The sequence below is a fragment of the Zosterops lateralis genome, assembly GCF_965231275.1.
Source record: "Zosterops lateralis genome assembly, chromosome: 6".
NCBI classification, from domain to species: domain Eukaryota; kingdom Metazoa; phylum Chordata; class Aves; order Passeriformes; family Zosteropidae; genus Zosterops; species Zosterops lateralis.
Genome location: NC_139761.1, coordinates 23,422,680 through 23,439,999, shown reverse-complemented (window position 1 = coordinate 23,439,999; position 17,320 = coordinate 23,422,680). Strand labels below are relative to the sequence as shown.

General features: G+C 42.6%; 2 protein-coding genes across 3 annotated transcripts in view; one reads left to right on the top strand and one right to left on the bottom strand.

Annotated features, from left to right (window-relative positions):
• Positions 1-200: 200 nt before the first annotated feature.
• Positions 201-10,557, bottom strand: ALDH6A1 (aldehyde dehydrogenase 6 family member A1). The gene is made up of 12 exons (XM_083863139.1): positions 10,483-10,557; positions 10,239-10,301; positions 8,115-8,189; positions 6,631-6,792; positions 5,992-6,070; positions 5,145-5,447; positions 4,321-4,442; positions 3,885-4,074; positions 3,018-3,199; positions 2,449-2,628; positions 2,159-2,257; positions 201-1,716 (listed from the first exon to the last, which is right to left on the bottom strand). Exons 1-12 carry the CDS (start codon positions 10,540-10,542, stop codon positions 1,612-1,614), a joined length of 1,620 nt encoding a protein of 539 aa, XP_083719265.1. The 5' UTR covers positions 10,543-10,557; the 3' UTR covers positions 201-1,611.
• Positions 10,558-10,772: 215 nt separating this feature from the next.
• LIN52 (lin-52 DREAM MuvB core complex component) overlaps positions 10,773-17,320 on the top strand; it is a 41,056-nt gene continuing 34,508 nt past the window's right edge. Inside the window, exons 1-6 of one of the 2 annotated variants that reach the window (XM_083863506.1) lie at positions 10,773-10,814; positions 10,897-10,971; positions 11,133-11,170; positions 11,637-11,703; positions 12,694-12,777; positions 12,852-13,285. In XM_083863506.1, coding sequence (XP_083719632.1) covers positions 10,796-10,814; positions 10,897-10,971; positions 11,133-11,170; positions 11,637-11,703; positions 12,694-12,777; positions 12,852-12,895 — 327 coding nt within the window. In that variant the 5' untranslated portion in view covers positions 10,773-10,795 and the 3' untranslated portion in view covers positions 12,896-13,285. Of the gene's footprint in view, positions 10,815-10,896; positions 10,972-11,132; positions 11,171-11,636; positions 11,704-12,693; positions 12,778-12,851; positions 13,286-17,320 lie in introns of those variants that run through there. The other variant, XM_083863505.1, reaches the window with a different exon arrangement.

The following is a 17,320-nucleotide window of genomic DNA, read 5'->3' as shown; positions in this document are numbered from 1 at the left end:
TTATGTCAAGTATTAAATAAAAAGGAGAATAAACAGATGAGTGGAAAGCAGTAACAGCAGTGAGATGAGGCAGGTAAATCACAATCAAATAACATCTGCAGCTTGATCTAAAAAAGGCAGTTCATTATTAAAAAAGAGGAATAAAATCAATATCACACCTCTATAAGGTCTTACCAAGGAACAGTCATAGTCTGCAGAAATACATTAGCCTGTTTTTAATTTGTAATCAAATTTCAAGGTGAGAATTTCCCTCTAGTGTATAGCAGAGGAAAAAACAAGATACAAACGTAAGTGAATGCACAGCAATTGCACTAATACAGAGCTGTCAGTTACAAGGCATCTTAACCAGAAGGCAGGATACAAACTGTTCACATTCAGATTGTTTAATTAGAACAAGTAATGGTTACAATCATTAGAAGAATATTATTTTCCATAGGTGTTTGAGTGAGATCCCTTCAGATCCTTCATGGCTGCATCATCTTTCAGGAACCAGAAATAAAAATATATTCTCCAGCTCCAAATGCACAGATTCTTAAAACCAGCGTGTATATACCAAACCTTACTCTTCTCTATCAATAGGAACTTGCAGTCTCAAGAGTACATGACTGTGTTTGAGCAAATGTGACGAGAAGTCAATCAACCAACACAAGAAATACAGCTACAGTCAGGACAGGAAACCAACAGACAAGGCCTGGCTGCTTTGTGATTAAAAAATGTGTTCTTTCTTCATACTGACCTCTCCACTTATGCTCCATTTTATTCAGACACGCATGATGCTGTGACACAAAGATACGTAGACATGGTTATGTTTCTGCTTCTACAGTTTCATTATGCTACAGGACCTGTAGGCTTGTATCTGTTAGCACAGTGAAAAGGCACCAAACAGCTTTCAGGTATAATGGAATTTCTGGCAAGCTTGAGCATACAAGCCCAAGAAGGAACAGGAACAGAAGTTTTCAAGCTGTCAGAGGCACAGTGAAGGCCACTGTACCATACAGAAACTTCTTTCATCCTCAGACAAGCAACCAAATATGCTTTCCTGAAAAATCTGTACAAAGCTATTTCCCAATGCTTTGGAAACTGCTCGACAGGTGAAAGACTGACAACTTGCTGTCTTCATCGTATGTAAAGTCACTTCTATGAGACACCCAAGATGTCCCAGTAATGTCACTCAAAATGAGTACTCATCTTTGAGTAAAGTGAACTCAGAATCTTAACATGCAAGATAAAGAGGTAAATAAACTTGCTACAAGATGTAGCCCGGAGTGAGTCACTAAGGCTAAAGATATTGAAGTAAAAACCAGAGTAATGTTCAAGTTCATGGGGTCCAGAAAGAAACACAAATTAAGACCAATATTGGTGGCTGCCCTTTCAGTTAGATAAAGTTTTTTAGTCTTTGATAGGTTGTAGGGAAAAAACTATTTCAGCTAACCAAAAAAAAAAACCACTGACAGCAACAGAAAATCCAGACCGTGAGTCACATCCAATCTGCACAGTCACAGATTCTTGAGACAAAGGAGCTTTCTATTCATTCCCAAGTAAGGGGTGATAGGACAAAGCTGGAAAGTGCAGCATAGAAGGGCACCAAGAACAGCATCTGCAAAGGCTGGTTTAGTTTCCCATAGTTGGCATAACCACAGCAGGCTTGGCAATGGTGGCATCTTCCTCTTTCCATTGAGAAATGATAGTTTTCAGCTGTGTATAGAACTGCACTCCCTGGAGGAAAGGAGAGATCCACAGATCAGATATTTGGCCTTATGAAATCCTCAGGTCAACATTAGATGTATTTCAAAACAGTTTTTGCTTTATCTAAACAGGACTGATTTTCTTCAGTGTAAACAATTCTTGTCAGCCTGTTCTTTTTAGCAGTTTCACAAAGATTCCGATTTTTGAGAAAGCTTGCTAGTTATTGCTCCCTTCTCAAATCTCCTAAAAAGACTTGCATTTTTTTACTTAAGAGAAAAATAAAGAGGAACAGGCTATCTATGATTGTGACATGCATTATAGTGCTGTGATCACTGGCTTGTTTTCAGTTTCCTGGCTGAAATAGCTTCAAAGTCTCCTCAATAATAAGGTCTAATGCCCATCTCTCCATTGCCATTTATAACATGATGTATCACAATTCAACCCAATAGAGTGCTCTGAATCAGAAAGTTACCTGTTTGCCATAGAAATTGGTGTCCCCTCTGAAGGAAGCGCGAGAGCCGGTGAAAGAAAACATGGGCAGAGGTACTGGAATTGGAACGTTGACACCCACCTACACCAAAGGAAAGCTGCCATATTAGTCACAAGAAGTAGCAGATTGCAGAGCACTTTCCAAAAGCTTCTGCATTTTGTTTCTTACACCTGAGGCTGGGTATTGCTGGCTGAGAGTGCAGTGATTACAACTGAATAGTTACCCTCTGTAAATGGTGAGGGCTAAAAGCAACAATCCTAGCTGGAACATACCTGCCCCACATCTACTAAGTGAGAGTACTTCCGAGCTGTGGCTCCATTGGTGGTGAAGATTGCAGTTCCATTCCCATAGGGGTTATTGTTCACCATCTCAATGGCTTCATCCAAAGTGTCTGCTTCCAGCACCACTAGGACAGGCCCAAAGATTTCCTCCTTATAGCAAGTCATGTTTGGCTGCCAATATAAACAGCAGAAAAAGCAGCTTGTATAAAGGATTTAATAAAAATATCATAGTAAATAGGATATAAGAAACACATATGCTGTTAGTACTCATGATATTCCTAGGATTACTGATCATACTCCATTGCCACAGGCCATCCTTCAGTCCTCATTACCTCTTCACCATTTCCCACGCCCTGTCCTCTAGCTAGGCACCACTTTTTATCTCCAGAGTGCTTTCTGCTCTTACTGCCTGCATTACAATGAGTACTTCATTGACACTGTGCAAGGGATGGCTGAGCCATTTATGGCCTTTCTACCTGGTGATTATTGATTATTGACTGATTTAGCTAACCCATTTTTCAGCTGATCCTGCTTACAAGTACTGGTTTTGGTCATCTTACCTTGACTTTGGCAAGGATCGTTGGTCCAACAAAATTGCCATTTTCATAACCCTTCACTTTGACATTACGTCCATCCAGGAGAAGGCTGGCACCTTCTTTTACTCCTTTCTCAATCAGACTGCAAACCCGTTCCCTAGCTTGGGGACTGATTAGAGGCCCAAGATCTGCTCCAGGCTGGTCTCCTGTGAAGAGAAAGAGACACCAATTTTCAACTCTTCATAGGCATCCGGGAGATAACTACACTGGCAGGAAAAATCTGAAAATCCTGATGTTTCTGAGACACAGAATAAAGATTTGAGACATTGATGAACAGGAACAATATCCTGCAGCTCTTATCATCAACAAGGAATCACCAGAAAGCCAAAATTCAACACAAGATTCTTCTCAGGAAGGAGACCTTTCCCTTTGCAGCACTTTATTGAATAGAAACAAAATATAATTCCCCTAGAATTAGTAACAGTCTAGCTTATTTCCAAAGTACTTGTTTCCATTTTTCTTTTTTTTTTTCTTTTTTTTTTTTGTATGCTTACTACAAATTGGAAGGATCTTGAAGTGAGGTTGCTATATAAATGGCAGATATTAGTTAAACATAGGATTTAACCTCAAGTCTCCAGTTAAAACAAGACTGATCTTGTAAACATTGCATCACAGTCCCACCAGCAACCAGCAAGCTGAAAACATATTTCTACCTCCAAGTCTAGAGCTGGGTTTCCCAATCCAGACAATCTCCTAGCTCCTGCCCCTACACATCAAATCTGTGGTGCCAATAGCTCCAAGGGTCACAACACGGTATGGAAGATAAGCTGACCTAAGAAGCTATGGTTGTACAAATGTGAAGTACCTTGTAAAAATTATCTCAGTCTGTACCTGCATTTACTCGTAGATTTTTGGCTCTTTCCACAAGCTCTGGCAGCCATTTCTGAGCTTCTCCTACTAGAATTGCTGTAGACAGGGCCATACAGCGTTGGCCAGCTGCTCCAAAAGCAGCTCCAACCAGCTGGTTCAAGGTGTTCTCTTTATTGGCATCAGGCATCACCACACCATGGTTCTTGGCTCCCTGAAAAACAACACACACAGTCTTCCATTATTAACCATCCCAGATTGCTGCTTCTCTAGCCCTCTGGCAATGACTTCTTAGAGTAGGTATGATTCTGCTACCAACAGGCTGACAAGACAGCAGCCTTATCACTTAGCTATCAGCAGCAAAATCAGCTTCTGCTGCTGAGTGGTGTGGTCTCTCTTAACATTCACAGGTTACCGAGGTAGTCTGTGTGCTAAAGTGTGCTCCGTTCAGAGACATTACCATGTTGGCCTGGACTCTCTTGCCATTCCGGGATCCTCTCTCATAGATGTACTCTCCAGCCTGATTAGATCCCACAAAGCTGATTGCTCTGATATCCGGATGGTCACAAATGAAATTCACAGCTTCAAATAGGAAATAATACATTATAACTGTGGTGCACAAATGCTTCCCTCCATTCCCATCCCCACAGCGCTAGATCTATGTATATTTCTTCTTACTGAAATTCTGGCCTCTGTGTTTCCTACATCTGAGTTCCCTGAATGCCTGTTTGTGCAACTTTTCACTCACTTTTTAGCACACATACTCCTGCCCTGTCTTCATACTCCTGGCTCTCTTACATCTCTTCATCCTTTGGGCACCTCCTAGGGTGTCTGAGCAATGCCAAAGTTACTGTTCTGTATTTGTATCATCGTGTCCTGAAGCTACTTGTGTGCTGTAAAAAATAGCATGTTAGGAGCCAGGATTCTGGCATCTACTTGTATAGTCAATGAGGCATTTAATTCTTGTTTAGGCTTCCTTGCAAAACCAATATGATTTATATACTTATTTCAGTTGCAGTTTAGGTTGCTAAATAGAATTTGAGCACTTACATGCCTTGGGAACTCTGACCCCAATCCCCAAAATTTTGTTCACCATATCTCCTGAAAGATCTGGTGTAAGGTGACAGAGAATCTCCCACTCACCTTTCAACTTCATCAATAGAGTTGAAGCATCTGTCCAAATCTATCTAACAGCAGCAGTCGCAGACTCTCCAACTGGTACCTCCCACTGAACACACACCACAACACACACACTTGTCATCTCCCAGGAAGGGTGGTCATTACCTTCGTGTTGTCCATGGATAATATTCAGGGTCCCATCAGGGGCACCAGCATCCTGAAACAGCTTGGCAAGGAACATTAGTGCTCCTGGTACACGCTCAGATGGTTTCATCAAGAAAGTGTTTCCACAAACCATAGCCATGGGGAACATCCAAAGAGGAATCATGGCTGGGAAGTTGAATGGTGCAATTCCAGCACACACACCCAGAGGCAGGCGGTAGGTGTAAGTGTCCATGTCTTTGGTGATGGAGGGCATGGTCTCTCCAAGGATGAGGGATGTCACACTGCAAGCATGTTCAACCACCTCTGCAGCAGAAAGGACAATAGGCTGCTGGATGACCTGTTAGCAATTAGTCCTCAAACTCTTTTTTCACTACTGTCTTGACCCACCTCTTTCTTCCAGCCTCTTCTCTCCCAATTTAAAACTCATCGTGCTCCAGAAAATCCCTCTGCCAAGCATTGTGAACAATTATGAACGGATTCTCTCTTGACCACACTACACATCATTGTGTAGGAGCATAGACACAACAGCCCCAGTACTAAATGCTCAGGTATAGTGTTATTGTACCACCTGGGACTCAACCTTAGATGTCTGAGCACAGACGAGAAGTTCTTATTCCTTTTTAGTAATTTCCAGTCATTCCTAAAAAAAGCTCTAACAACTTGGAAGTGATTTAAAGCTACTCTATCTAAGTAAACTCTTCAGCCTAGAGTTACAATTTACACTTTTCTTTGAGTAGGGGCCTATAAAGGGTTCAACATGCACAGAGCCATCAGTTGCTCAGGAAACCTCATCCCTTTCTGTGGGTTCTCAAACCCCCTTTTTTAATAGGAGGAGCCAGCAGCTTACGGAGGCCTCGGAACACATCTCCTTCAGCATCAGCCAGGGTCTTCCCTTGCTCAAAGGTGATGAGTTTGGAAATTTCTTTCTGAAAATGGAAAACACAAAGTTTATGAATGTTAGAAAAGTACCCACTCATGAAATAGAGTGCAAGGATAAGACAGTTAACAGAGAGTTGAACATCACAGTGCATAGACTGACAGAAACAGGAAAGCCTATACTGACAGATTTTCTCCTTGTAGACAAGAAGCCAATAACCCACATAGGTGACATTTTAGAAAAAATCATCCTGGGATGACTTGTACTCTAATGCTTTCAGGTATGGCACTACATACACATCAAAAAAGCAATCAGGGAACCCCAAAAACATAGTAACATACTTGTCTTCATCAACTGGCACATGTTCCATCAAGGCTCAAAGTTCCTTCTGCAGTCTCTTGGTAAAGGGACAAGTTCAGAATAATATTGCCTCTGTTACCGTTTGATGGAAAGCATTTTGCTGCACCTTTCAACAGTGTCTCAGCTGGCTCCTCGATCATGGCAAAACCTCATCAAGAACTCTCTAAACCCTAAGTCTCTCAATTTAGTTCCTAAAATCATCTGCAATGCATTCAGCCATAGCTGTCACACACACTCATGGTGTCTCACCAGATTTTCTTTGATGAGTTGTTGATAACGCAGAAAGATTTGCTGGCGACTCAAAATAGATGTTTCTGACCAGTTCCAAAAAGCCTTTTTGCAAGAAGCCACAGCTGCCTCCATCTCACTGGCTGTGGCTTTCGGTACACGGCTAACCACCTCATTTGTGGCCTGAAAGAGAAAATAAATTGCATCAAAACTCAACTTTTTCCATTTGTCTCCACCAACCATCCAAGAGTCCTTTCACAGCACACAGCTAATATTCTTGTTCTACAAGGAGTTGTACTTCTGAGGGCAGAGCACAAAGGTTGCACACAAAAGGCCTGGGCTACAAATGGACTAGTTCTGAAAACCTGCACTCCAAATATCTCAAATTAGGCACTCAGAAAACTGAAATGCAGTGCTGATTTCCAAGCTGATGTTGAAGTGACTTGTCTATCTTGAAACTTCTAGAGTATAAGGCAAAAGTTTCTGTGGGCTGTGGTCTTTTCCCTCTCCATCGTCTTGATTTATCTGACTGTCCCTCTTGCACATTAAATGAGGCAACATTCCTTTGGGAAAAGCAGTACATGACTGTGATGTTAACTTACCGATACCCCTAGGCAAAAGTACTGTATTTACAAGCAACCTTAGTTCTACAGCATTTTAACTTCAAGCTTGTTTCCAATTTAATCTCCTTCTAATGTTCTCTTAAAAATTAAATCTGCTCTGATATGACAAAAATTTCAGATATACCACTAAGAGAGAAACTACCCAAAACAAGAGGAAGAAAATTAAACAAGAACACTGCTTGCTACATAGAGACCGAATGAGCTTCATGAACATGGCTTGCTGCTCTGATCATTTCCACAAAGCAAATGAGAATAGAGCTTTACAGAGAGGATTTGGAAATCACTGTTTAAATGCTTACTGTGAAGGTCAAGAGGGTCAGAATTGTGAGTGCAACCTCATTTCCATTTGTCTTTGGTAAAGTACATAGTACAATACAAGTGATACTTATCTATTTTGCACTGCATAGCATCCAGCTTTTAACTTCTTTGTGATTATTGTGGGTCACAGATAGAAGCTCTCTGAAAGGAGAGGAGCTTCAGCTGTTAGGATTTTTCACCTTTTTTGTTTGAGAGTAATATCAATCTCTATCAGAACTTCACATTTAGCTGGCATCAAATCACACCCAGCTAATTTCAAATACAGGGTGAAAGACACCCTTCAGAAATTTGACATAATCATCACAGAGCTTTTCTATAAGAAAAAAAAATATAACCAGAGTTTAAGCTTCCTTTCTGGAGATCAGGGGCTTACTGTGTGAGGGAGGTAAAGGAGACTGAGACTGACATTTCATGTGAAAAGGAAACTGAGAAGCTGTAGCTCCAAGTCTAAACCTTTCTCAAGAAATATATGTATGTTTTTCTTCTGCCACATCCCTGAAGAGAGGCACAGAGCTTTGTTGCACAGTGATCACTATTTATATAAGCTGAGACTATTTCACTTACCGGGTTGTGGATATCAATCCATTCAGTAGTTTTGGACTCAATAAACTTCCCATCAATGAAGAGTTTGGTTGTTGGCTGTGGAGGTCAAAACACTGGACAGTGAGTTATTTTTGTCTCAACGTGCCTAAATACCAGTGTGCCATGTTACCTGCAAGCCTTCATCATTTACTGCTGTGTGAACCACTAGAGAGTCTAGATGCAGTCTTCACAGCAAGACCCAGCTAACTGCTCTCTGCCCCATTTTTCTCTCTTTTTCACTTTACACCAAAATGGCCAAAATTCTTTCTAAAAGCATTATAGAAAAAATACATTGCTCTGCTTAGGTTCAGAATTATTTCAGTTGATTTAATCAAAACCTGAAAAACTGCAACTCATAAATGTTCAGAAGAAACAGTTAATAATCCACTTCATGGGAATGCTGTGAACCCAGAGCAGGCTGTACCACTGTCCTATGTGCCTCTGTCCCATCAAGCCACTAAGCAGGTTCATCTTTCCAGTTCATAGCTTCAAGCAGAAAATTGGACTTTCCCCACTCCCAACTTGGTCTTGCAACAAAGAGCAAGGAACCTGCATCTGTGGAGTTCACAGTGACCGACTGTCCTGGCTGGCAGCACAGAAAACAGAACCTTCTCATTCAGATGCACAGGAAAGTTTTAAATAAGGAGTTCAGGCAAGCAATTGAACAGAACAGAAAGCAGAGGTAAAAGTTGTAATTAGCACTAGATAAGCAACAAAACTGTACCATGCAGGAAAACAAATTCTGACTGTATAAATTAAGAAACTAGAAAAGAGGAGTTAACACAGGGAGGCGTAAGGAGAGAACTAGGAGAAACAAGAACCAGTTATCATGACACAAACTCATGACTTGGGGAGAACAGGTAAGAGAAAGAGGAAATTGATCTTCTGTATGAATAACAGAAATGGGACAGATAAACAGAACTGGGATATAAACCCAAATATATCAGAAAACCGAAGAAATCGTGATGTGGAATTATGAAAGGGAGATGAGGACTTGGATGCTAACCAAGGCATAATGAAGAGAAAGAGATCAGAGCAAGAATCAGGAATATAAATGGTATTGGGTAGACAAGTAATGACAGTGAAAAGTGGATGAAAATGAAAAAAAGTGAGCAACAATGCTAGTTGGAACGAACTGAGAAAGCTCAGAGATGAGAAAGCTAGGATCAGAAGTGTAAAATAAGTCTTTTAATGGACAAACAAGAACTAATGATGTGGAAAGCAACACTAGGAGACAATTAAAATGAAAAAGTTGCAGATGATTATGTAGCCGGAATCACACTTGTGGAAGAGAGGCAGAACTCTGCCTAGGAAAACACAATCTCCTCTAGAACCTGGAAGGAAGCACAGGAAATCCGAGTCCCTTGACCGAGTTTCCTGAATGTCAGAAAAGCTGCTGGGCCAGTGCTGGTCTAAAGAATGACAAACTCCTACGGCTCTCAATCACTCCATTAGCCTCAGTGCCATGTATCTTCAATAGAGCTACAAGCTCCAGTGCTGTATCACCCACACAGACCTCACTTCAATGGAGTTAATTCAGGCTTTTTTCAAATTGCTTAAAAAGAGTATCTCAAAAATTGCACATGCAACAAAAAATATTTTAAGCAAGCCAGGAAACGCTGGATTAATATTAATTGCACTTTTTCCATAAGATCGCCACCTTTTTTCATGTAGAGAATGCACCTGCTGTGGAAACATGGAGGGCAGTAAAGCAGACTGTGGAATCCTGGCTTGGAGTTCGGGGAACGTGTGGCCACAGACAGCGCAGGAAAAAAGGCAGTACAACACCTAAAGCTGTTCGATACTGTCCGAAGGAAACCAGATCCTCTCTCTGTCGCAAAGGGATGCCATGGGGCCAGTCCAGAGGCACAGGGAACAACGCTGGGTGACAGGCGGCCACCGCTCAGCTCCGGTCTGACAAATCGGACATGGAACTTTTTTCCGTCCCTCCCGTCGAGCACTCCCGGGGGCAGTGCCGATGTTTGTTCCATCGGGACCGGCCTCAGCGGGGCCACCCAGGGCAGTGCCCGTCGGGCAGCGGCGGCGCCCGGGGCTCCCCGCGCCTCCCCCCCCCACACCGGCTCCGCTCCCGGGACGGGCACTCACCACCGAGGAGGAGAAGGACGCGGTGACGGAGGTGATCCAAGGGGCACCGGCACTCCGAGGCAGCTGGACGGGGGGAAGCACAGACCACTTCAGGCCGGGTCGGGAGGCACCGACCCCCGACCCCCCTTGGGCTGCTCCCCGCCCGGGCCGACACCCCCGGGAGGCCTCAGCTCCAGGCGAACCGCGACCCCCCTGCGCCCCCCGAGCCGCGGGAGCCGCCGCGGGCCGTGGGCGGCCGCCTCACCCTCAGCGCCACGCGGCGCCTCCCGCCCCACGCTCCGCGCGCCGCCGCCGCCGCCGCCATCCCGCCGAGGGTCGCTGCTCCGGGCCCCCCGGGGCGCCCCCGGCCCCGCCCCTGGCCCCGCCCCGAGCGCCCCGCGGCCAATCGCCGCCAGCAGCCGCTCCGGCCCCGCCCCGCGCGGCCCCCGCCCCCCGTGCCTGGCCGCGGATTGGCGGAGGGGACGGAGCCGCCCTCCGAGCGGCGCGTGGGGCTCGGGGGCGGGGTTTGTTGCCGCTCCCGCCCGGCCGCGGGCGGTCACGTGAGGCGCGCCACGGCCATGGCGGCTCCCGCGGACGGTGAGGCGGGAGGGCCGCGCGGCACCGCCGCTCCCCCGCGCCGCTCCCCGCCCGCCCTCCGCTCACCCCTTCTTTCTTGCAGGCGCCGACCTGGAGGCCTCGCTGCTGAGCTTCGAGAAGCTGGACCGCGCGTCCCCCGACCTGTGGCCCGAGCAGCGTAAGTCCGGCGGGCCCGCGGCCCCGGGTCTGACAGCTCGGAGCGGGGTGGGGTGGGGGGAGCTCCCTGGGGCAGCTGCAGGGCCTGGCTGGGCTGGGCGGGGGGCCGGTGCTGCCCTCAGAGGCGCTCACACCCCGCCAACCTCCTCTTTCTCTTCCTAGTGCCCGGGGTTGCCGAGTTCGCCGCCTCCTTCAAAAGCGTGAGTGAGCGCTGCTTTGCCTTTCGCGTTTCCTCCTCCTTCCTTCCGTGCGATGGTCGAGCTGCAGGTTCTCTTGAGGGCTTTACATTTCTATGAACCGTATTTCAGTAATAACTCCAGTGTATGATACAATATACCTTTTTGTTTAAATGTCTTTTTAATATATATCTTATGCAATTTACTGTGGATGCGAATTATACTTTGGAAGAAATAAAGGGTTTTAAACTTTAGAAAATCCTATTTTTCCTACTGATTTTTGGCTTCTGGATCCCGTTTTGGTAGTATGCTGTTTTTAACTCTAAAATGTCCAGGAAAAAACAAGATTAAACATAAAAGTGTCTCTATGGAGGACACTCTTGTATTTTTTGCTTTAAGTGTAACTGGTTTTCCATACAGATCGTTCTTCATTGTATAATTATAAAAATAGACTTTTCTGATTATGAGTTTTATTTTTTTTTCAAAACAGCCCATCACAAGTTCTCCTCCCAAGTGGATGGCTGAATTAGAAAATGATGATATTGATATGTTGAAGGGTGAGTATGAATATTGTGAACAGAAGTTGAGGTTGCCAAAGCAGATGGGAATTCAGTACTTACTTAAGAAGCTTAAAACAGTTGTTCTTTAAATGTTCTGGTGGTGGCCCTATGGCCTGAGATCTCTAGCCTTTATATTTGCAGAATCTCCAACTCAGAAGTCTCTTTATCTTGTTAATGATAGACATTTTCATTAAACCAGCTATTTCCTAGAGCCTATCCAGATGTCAGTGGCAGGCTCTTTTTTCAAAATGAGCAGTGTAACGCTGTGTATATTTCAGTCACCTTGCTTAGCCATTTTTATCACTGTATAAGTATAGTGAGTGTCTCCTGTATTTTGAGAATTAGTGTGAACTTCTTGGAGGGGCTCAGCTGATCATTTGGTGAGTAGCTTAGACTCGTTGATTGATTTGTTCAGAGATGCTCTATGTGTGTGTCTTCCCTCACAGATCCAGGAGCTCTAATGCAGTGCTGAGGCTGTATGGGCAAGTTATAGAAGGATTAGCCAGCACGTACACTTGCTGCATGTTGCAGTTGTTAGTTTGCAGTAAACATCCTTCAGCGTGCTCTGCCTCTCGTGGATTCCGGATGGTGGTGTGTGATCATGTCACGGCTACAAAGGGAAAATGAGATTAATTACTTCTGATTTTCTCCAAGAAATGTGCTTGAACTCACATTATTAATGTGAAATAATTCCCTTGCATACTTTTATGTAGCTTGTTCATGTTGCAATGTGAACCTGCAGGAACTTCCAAAGTATGGGTCAAATTACTCTGCAGTGGTGGCAGATTAAAGCATGAACTAGAGTCATGGCTGTCTTTCTCCTTACGTTAAAATTAGGAGTGGAGTCAGCTTGAATTTTGAGCATATGCTGTTCACTGGAACAGATCCTGACAGAAGTATGGCTTGAAAGTGCTCTGTGAAGTTCTTAACAAGTGAATTGGAGGACTATAGACACTGTTAAAATTCACCTTTTTCTCTCTTCTTAAGAGTTGGGGAGCCTCACTACGGCTAACCTGATGGAAAAAGTTCGTGGCCTGCAGAACCTGGCTTATCAGTTGGGACTGGATGAATGTAAGTGCTGTACACAGATGTGACTGACTGCATTGCAAATCTTTCCACTAAAGCATGTGCTTGTACATTTGTAGCTGGAAAAGTATGTTGGCAGATTTTCCAAGTGTTTGACAGTTAGTGACCTCCTGTAACAGAATGAGAGAATGATCTTACATCTCCAACTTACAGCCTACATGCATGGGGGAAAATGTATGTCAGTCTGGTGTTACCCAGTGGCATAGAGACTTCTGTTCCTGAGTTAACATTGTCTTAAATAAATCAGGTCACTTTGCTAAATTTCTCACTCAGAATACTGAAGGTATTTCTCAGAATACTTGTGGCAGTACTTCTCTCAAATTTCATGCACTTCCTCCACAGTGAAACTTGCATTTGTGTATAGGATTCTCCTGTCACTTTGTTGTTCAGACTGTTTTCTGCTTCTGTAGCTGTTACTTTTTTCTACACTCATTTTATGGTGGGAAGTGATGTCATTGAGTAATAAAGATGACCTTCATCCCAATTGCAAACAGCCAACTCTTACTGTGGTTTTTTTGAAGAAAGAGCTCCTTTCATTGTCTCATTTAGGACTCTTGTTAACAGGTTGATCCAGCTTTGGGGATTTCAAGAGAATTGTGGAGTTGTTTTTAATGCTACCCATACATACCAACACATTTATTTTTTTCTGTTTAGTTAAGCTCTAACATAGACCTTGGCTGTAATTTCTCTTGGGCTAATACACAAAGCACCAAAAATTTCAAGTCTTTCACCTTCCTTTCAGTGGATAACACAACTTAGTAATAAACCTTTAGAGTCTTTCTGACTGCAAACCCAGGATAGCTTAATGCATTCTTAATAACAAATTATTAAGCTTTTTAAAACACACTTCAAGTTTATTTTACTTTCAATGCTAACATCTGTTAAGACTGTGTAAAGCATTTAGCAGAGTCGAAGTTAAAGTATAACATTGTAAAACTGAGTAAATGCAAAGATTGGCTGATGATTGGCTTTCTCAGTTAAGTTGTAGGCTCTGATGTCAGACAGTGTTGTTCTGCTAAATGGACTTTAGCAGAGCCTGAGTTGCAGTAAAGCCATGGAGGTGTTTGTTTCCCTACTGCATGTGCAATATTTGTTGCATGTGTTTCCATTTATTTTACTGAGAACGAGTGTATATGTAAAGACAAAACCAAAATATCTGAGGCTCAACAGTTATAACTTAAGTCTTGAATTTTCAAGCTTTATGGAAAGTTTCCATGCTTATAACCTCTTGTTACTGAAGGCAGTTTTCCTTTACACTCTAATCCATTAAATACTTTCTGTGTCATAATATACATTTATCTTTGGGAAATTATTATCAAACATTAGTTGCGGAATTTGAACAGAAGCTGCTCAGAACTGTTTTTCCTAATACTATCATTAGGTTATTTTCTTTTATGGACTTAGATAAGTGAGAGAACAAGAAAAAAAATCCAGAAGATCTGTTCAATAAAATTAAGGGACTTGTGGTTTGTCTTGAATATTTTGGATTTAGTTATATTTCTATACTGAAGTTTACTAGTCCCGTCTTGACTTGGCTGGTTCATTGAAACTGGCTGTCAAAAGCAGACAAAACCCGCTGCTGACCAGTCTCCTCTAGATGGCAGCATGAGGCCTCCCTCCTCTTGCTTTTTTATAGAACTCTTGACATTTCAGTTATGGTTTGAAGCTGTTCTTCCCAGGATTCTTTTTTGTGACATATTTTCTCTTCAGAATGTGCACCATTTTTTTTTTATGGTATTTTCAAGTGTTTCATCAGCAGTGAAGTTGAGAGACAATTCTGCTTCATTGTATTAGCAACTTACTTTTCCTTCCAACTCTTCTGTTCTAGATCCCACCTCAAATCCTTCATGTTTTCAAAGACTTTTATTTTAATCCAAGCTATTAATTACATACTGTGCAGGACCAGGGTGATTCCTGCAGCACTCCATGAAAAATGTAGCTATTGAGTGACATTGCAATCATGTTGTGAAATCTTTTATTCTTACACCCAGTTCACAACATACTTCACATCAATTTTGCATTAGAATTCATTAGGCAGAGTGCTGTGGGACTGGATATCTTTTGAAAAGTTCATTTATTGAGGTATTGTTGCAACATTAGAATTGAGATCTGAATTAATGGATTTGGCATGATGAACTCCATGCATTTAAAGATATGCTCTGCCGTCCTTTGGGATATATGTATATAGAAAGATGTATCTGAGAACTACATACAAAGAGAAAAATGTTTTTCATACAAAAAGCCTAAAAGTTTGGGTTTTGCCATAACAGAACAAAAACTTATGTATAAAAGTAACAGATATGTAGGATCGGAGAATGGGAAAAGCACTCTCTCACGGAAGGAATGTGGTTGTCCAGGGACTTTTTGAAAGCCCTGCTCTTGTTTCCCTGTGACTCTCTGATATTTTTCAGATAACACCTGCAATACTGGTTCAGAAGTCCTGAAATGTAAATACAGACAGCTGGTATCACAGCCGTGTTTATAAAATCTCACTAATGCAGAATGGTTATCTGGCCACTGTGGTATCACAGCTCCAGTGATACCGTCAGTGCGAGTCCTGCCAAGCCTGTTCTTCTTAAAGCCCAATATCTTTGTGAAGGTAATGATGCCTTGTGCTATCTGTGCCTTAAATATTAGAAAATGTGGGATAACTGACCAAACAGATATGAATATCATTTATAATTTCCCTCTCAGTGATTTTTGCTAGTGTAATCTCCTGTGTTAGAATCAATTTTTATTTGAAGATAGTTTGTGACGTTCCTGTTGTAAAATTAGGAATAACTGTATTATCCAATGTCAAATCCTCATACTCTTTCAGGAGCAATGAGACAGTTCCCGAACATGTTCAACCAAGTCTCCTTATTTATAATTTCCCATGGTTTTGTGCACCCTGGCTAGCTGCAGGTTCTAGCAACTTTGCTCCCATTTTCTTTGTAACACCAATTTATTTTCCACATATGTTCAAGCAAATTTAAAAAAAAGAGTGCAGTGGAAGAGCTGTTTGATCAAGGGCCCACAGATTAGACCTGGGTGACCTGGGAGATTGCAGATGAACAGCAAAAGATTGGTCATCTTGTAGCACCAGACTGGTAGAGGAAAAGCCATTTCAGGTTTAGTCAGTCAGTGATCGTTTTCTTTAATATGAAGAATAAGTAAATGGCCAGGGTTTTTTGGCCTGGAGAGAAACAGCTGATATAGTATGTGAAAAAGATCTGTAAAACACTAATGCAGAGAAAGTGTGAATAGGGAATGACTCCTCACTCTCATGGTACGTGAGCCGGAGAGAATAAGAGTGTGTTGGGACAGGCATGAGGAGATGCTTCTGTTGTGCATTGAAGTTGGAACACATCACCACTGGAGCTTGTGGGCATGGAGTTTCTCACTCAATAATGAGGAAAATGATTGGAAGATAAATGCTTCCGGGATGCTGAGAAGTCCTCACTGGCTTGGACATCTTGGAGATGCAGAAAGCAGAGAGAGATTACTATGCAGGTACAGCTGTGTGCCTCCCTGCACTTACACTCTTCTATAGACGTTTGCTATTGGCATGTCAGTCAGGATGGTGGGTTGGAAGAACCTTTTGTTTGACAATGGATATTATTTATTTTAGTAATAGGCTAAACTGCCTGGTAGTTAAGCAACCACTACCAGAAATCTCTGAGGGTTCCCTGTAATGGAGGGACTCTTCCAGAGACAGCAAGAGATGGATGGGCACATGAATGAGAAACAACTACCTTGCTCTCAAGTTAAGCTGTCCTTGGTTTTGAATTGTAGTCCTCTGCAACCTCAGCAGCCTCTGAAATTTCTGGAAAATCATAAAGGAGTCCTTTTGAATTCCAAGCTATATATGGATCACCATTTTCCCTTAGATTGGTAGTCTTTGGGTTTTCATTTTTCATTTCAGATAAATGCTGTCTGTTGTGATCTCTTGCCTGCAAGTTCAGCTTTTTTTGTAGGTTTGGAGGGGCAGAGCAGTTCATCAGGATTTAACTATAGGATTTTTAAACACAGACCCTTAGTTCTGCCAGTGATCCTTGCAGGCTGCTCTTGTCATTGAATTTTGGATGGTGGGGGTTGTTTTACCTTATTTTGATGCTGATCATAGGTAGGATACCTTTAAACTGGGCTCCATCTTTGGTGGACTGAATTTATCTATTAAACTACAAGACAGGGCATGACAGTTGCTACACTTGAACTTACTTTGTACAAAGTTGCTGAATTAGAATCAAAATAAGGAAATGAGGGAAGATAATGTATCCTTTAACTGAAATATCTTTTTCCTTTTTTGTGAATTAGATTTTAGACTGGCTTGCCTAGGAGTGTCTTCATGTAGCATGAACATGCAGTGTTTTTAGGCTCCATGCAAAACACCTGGCCTTTGTACCCAAATAGGCTTCTACCAATGATGTAATTGATCAGATAAAAATATTTTCTGATCATAACCACTTTTTCTTTAGCCCTGGCAATACAGAGCCTTTTTAAGCTCAGAAGCCTTACTTTACATGTGTGAACATAGCCTCATTTCTAC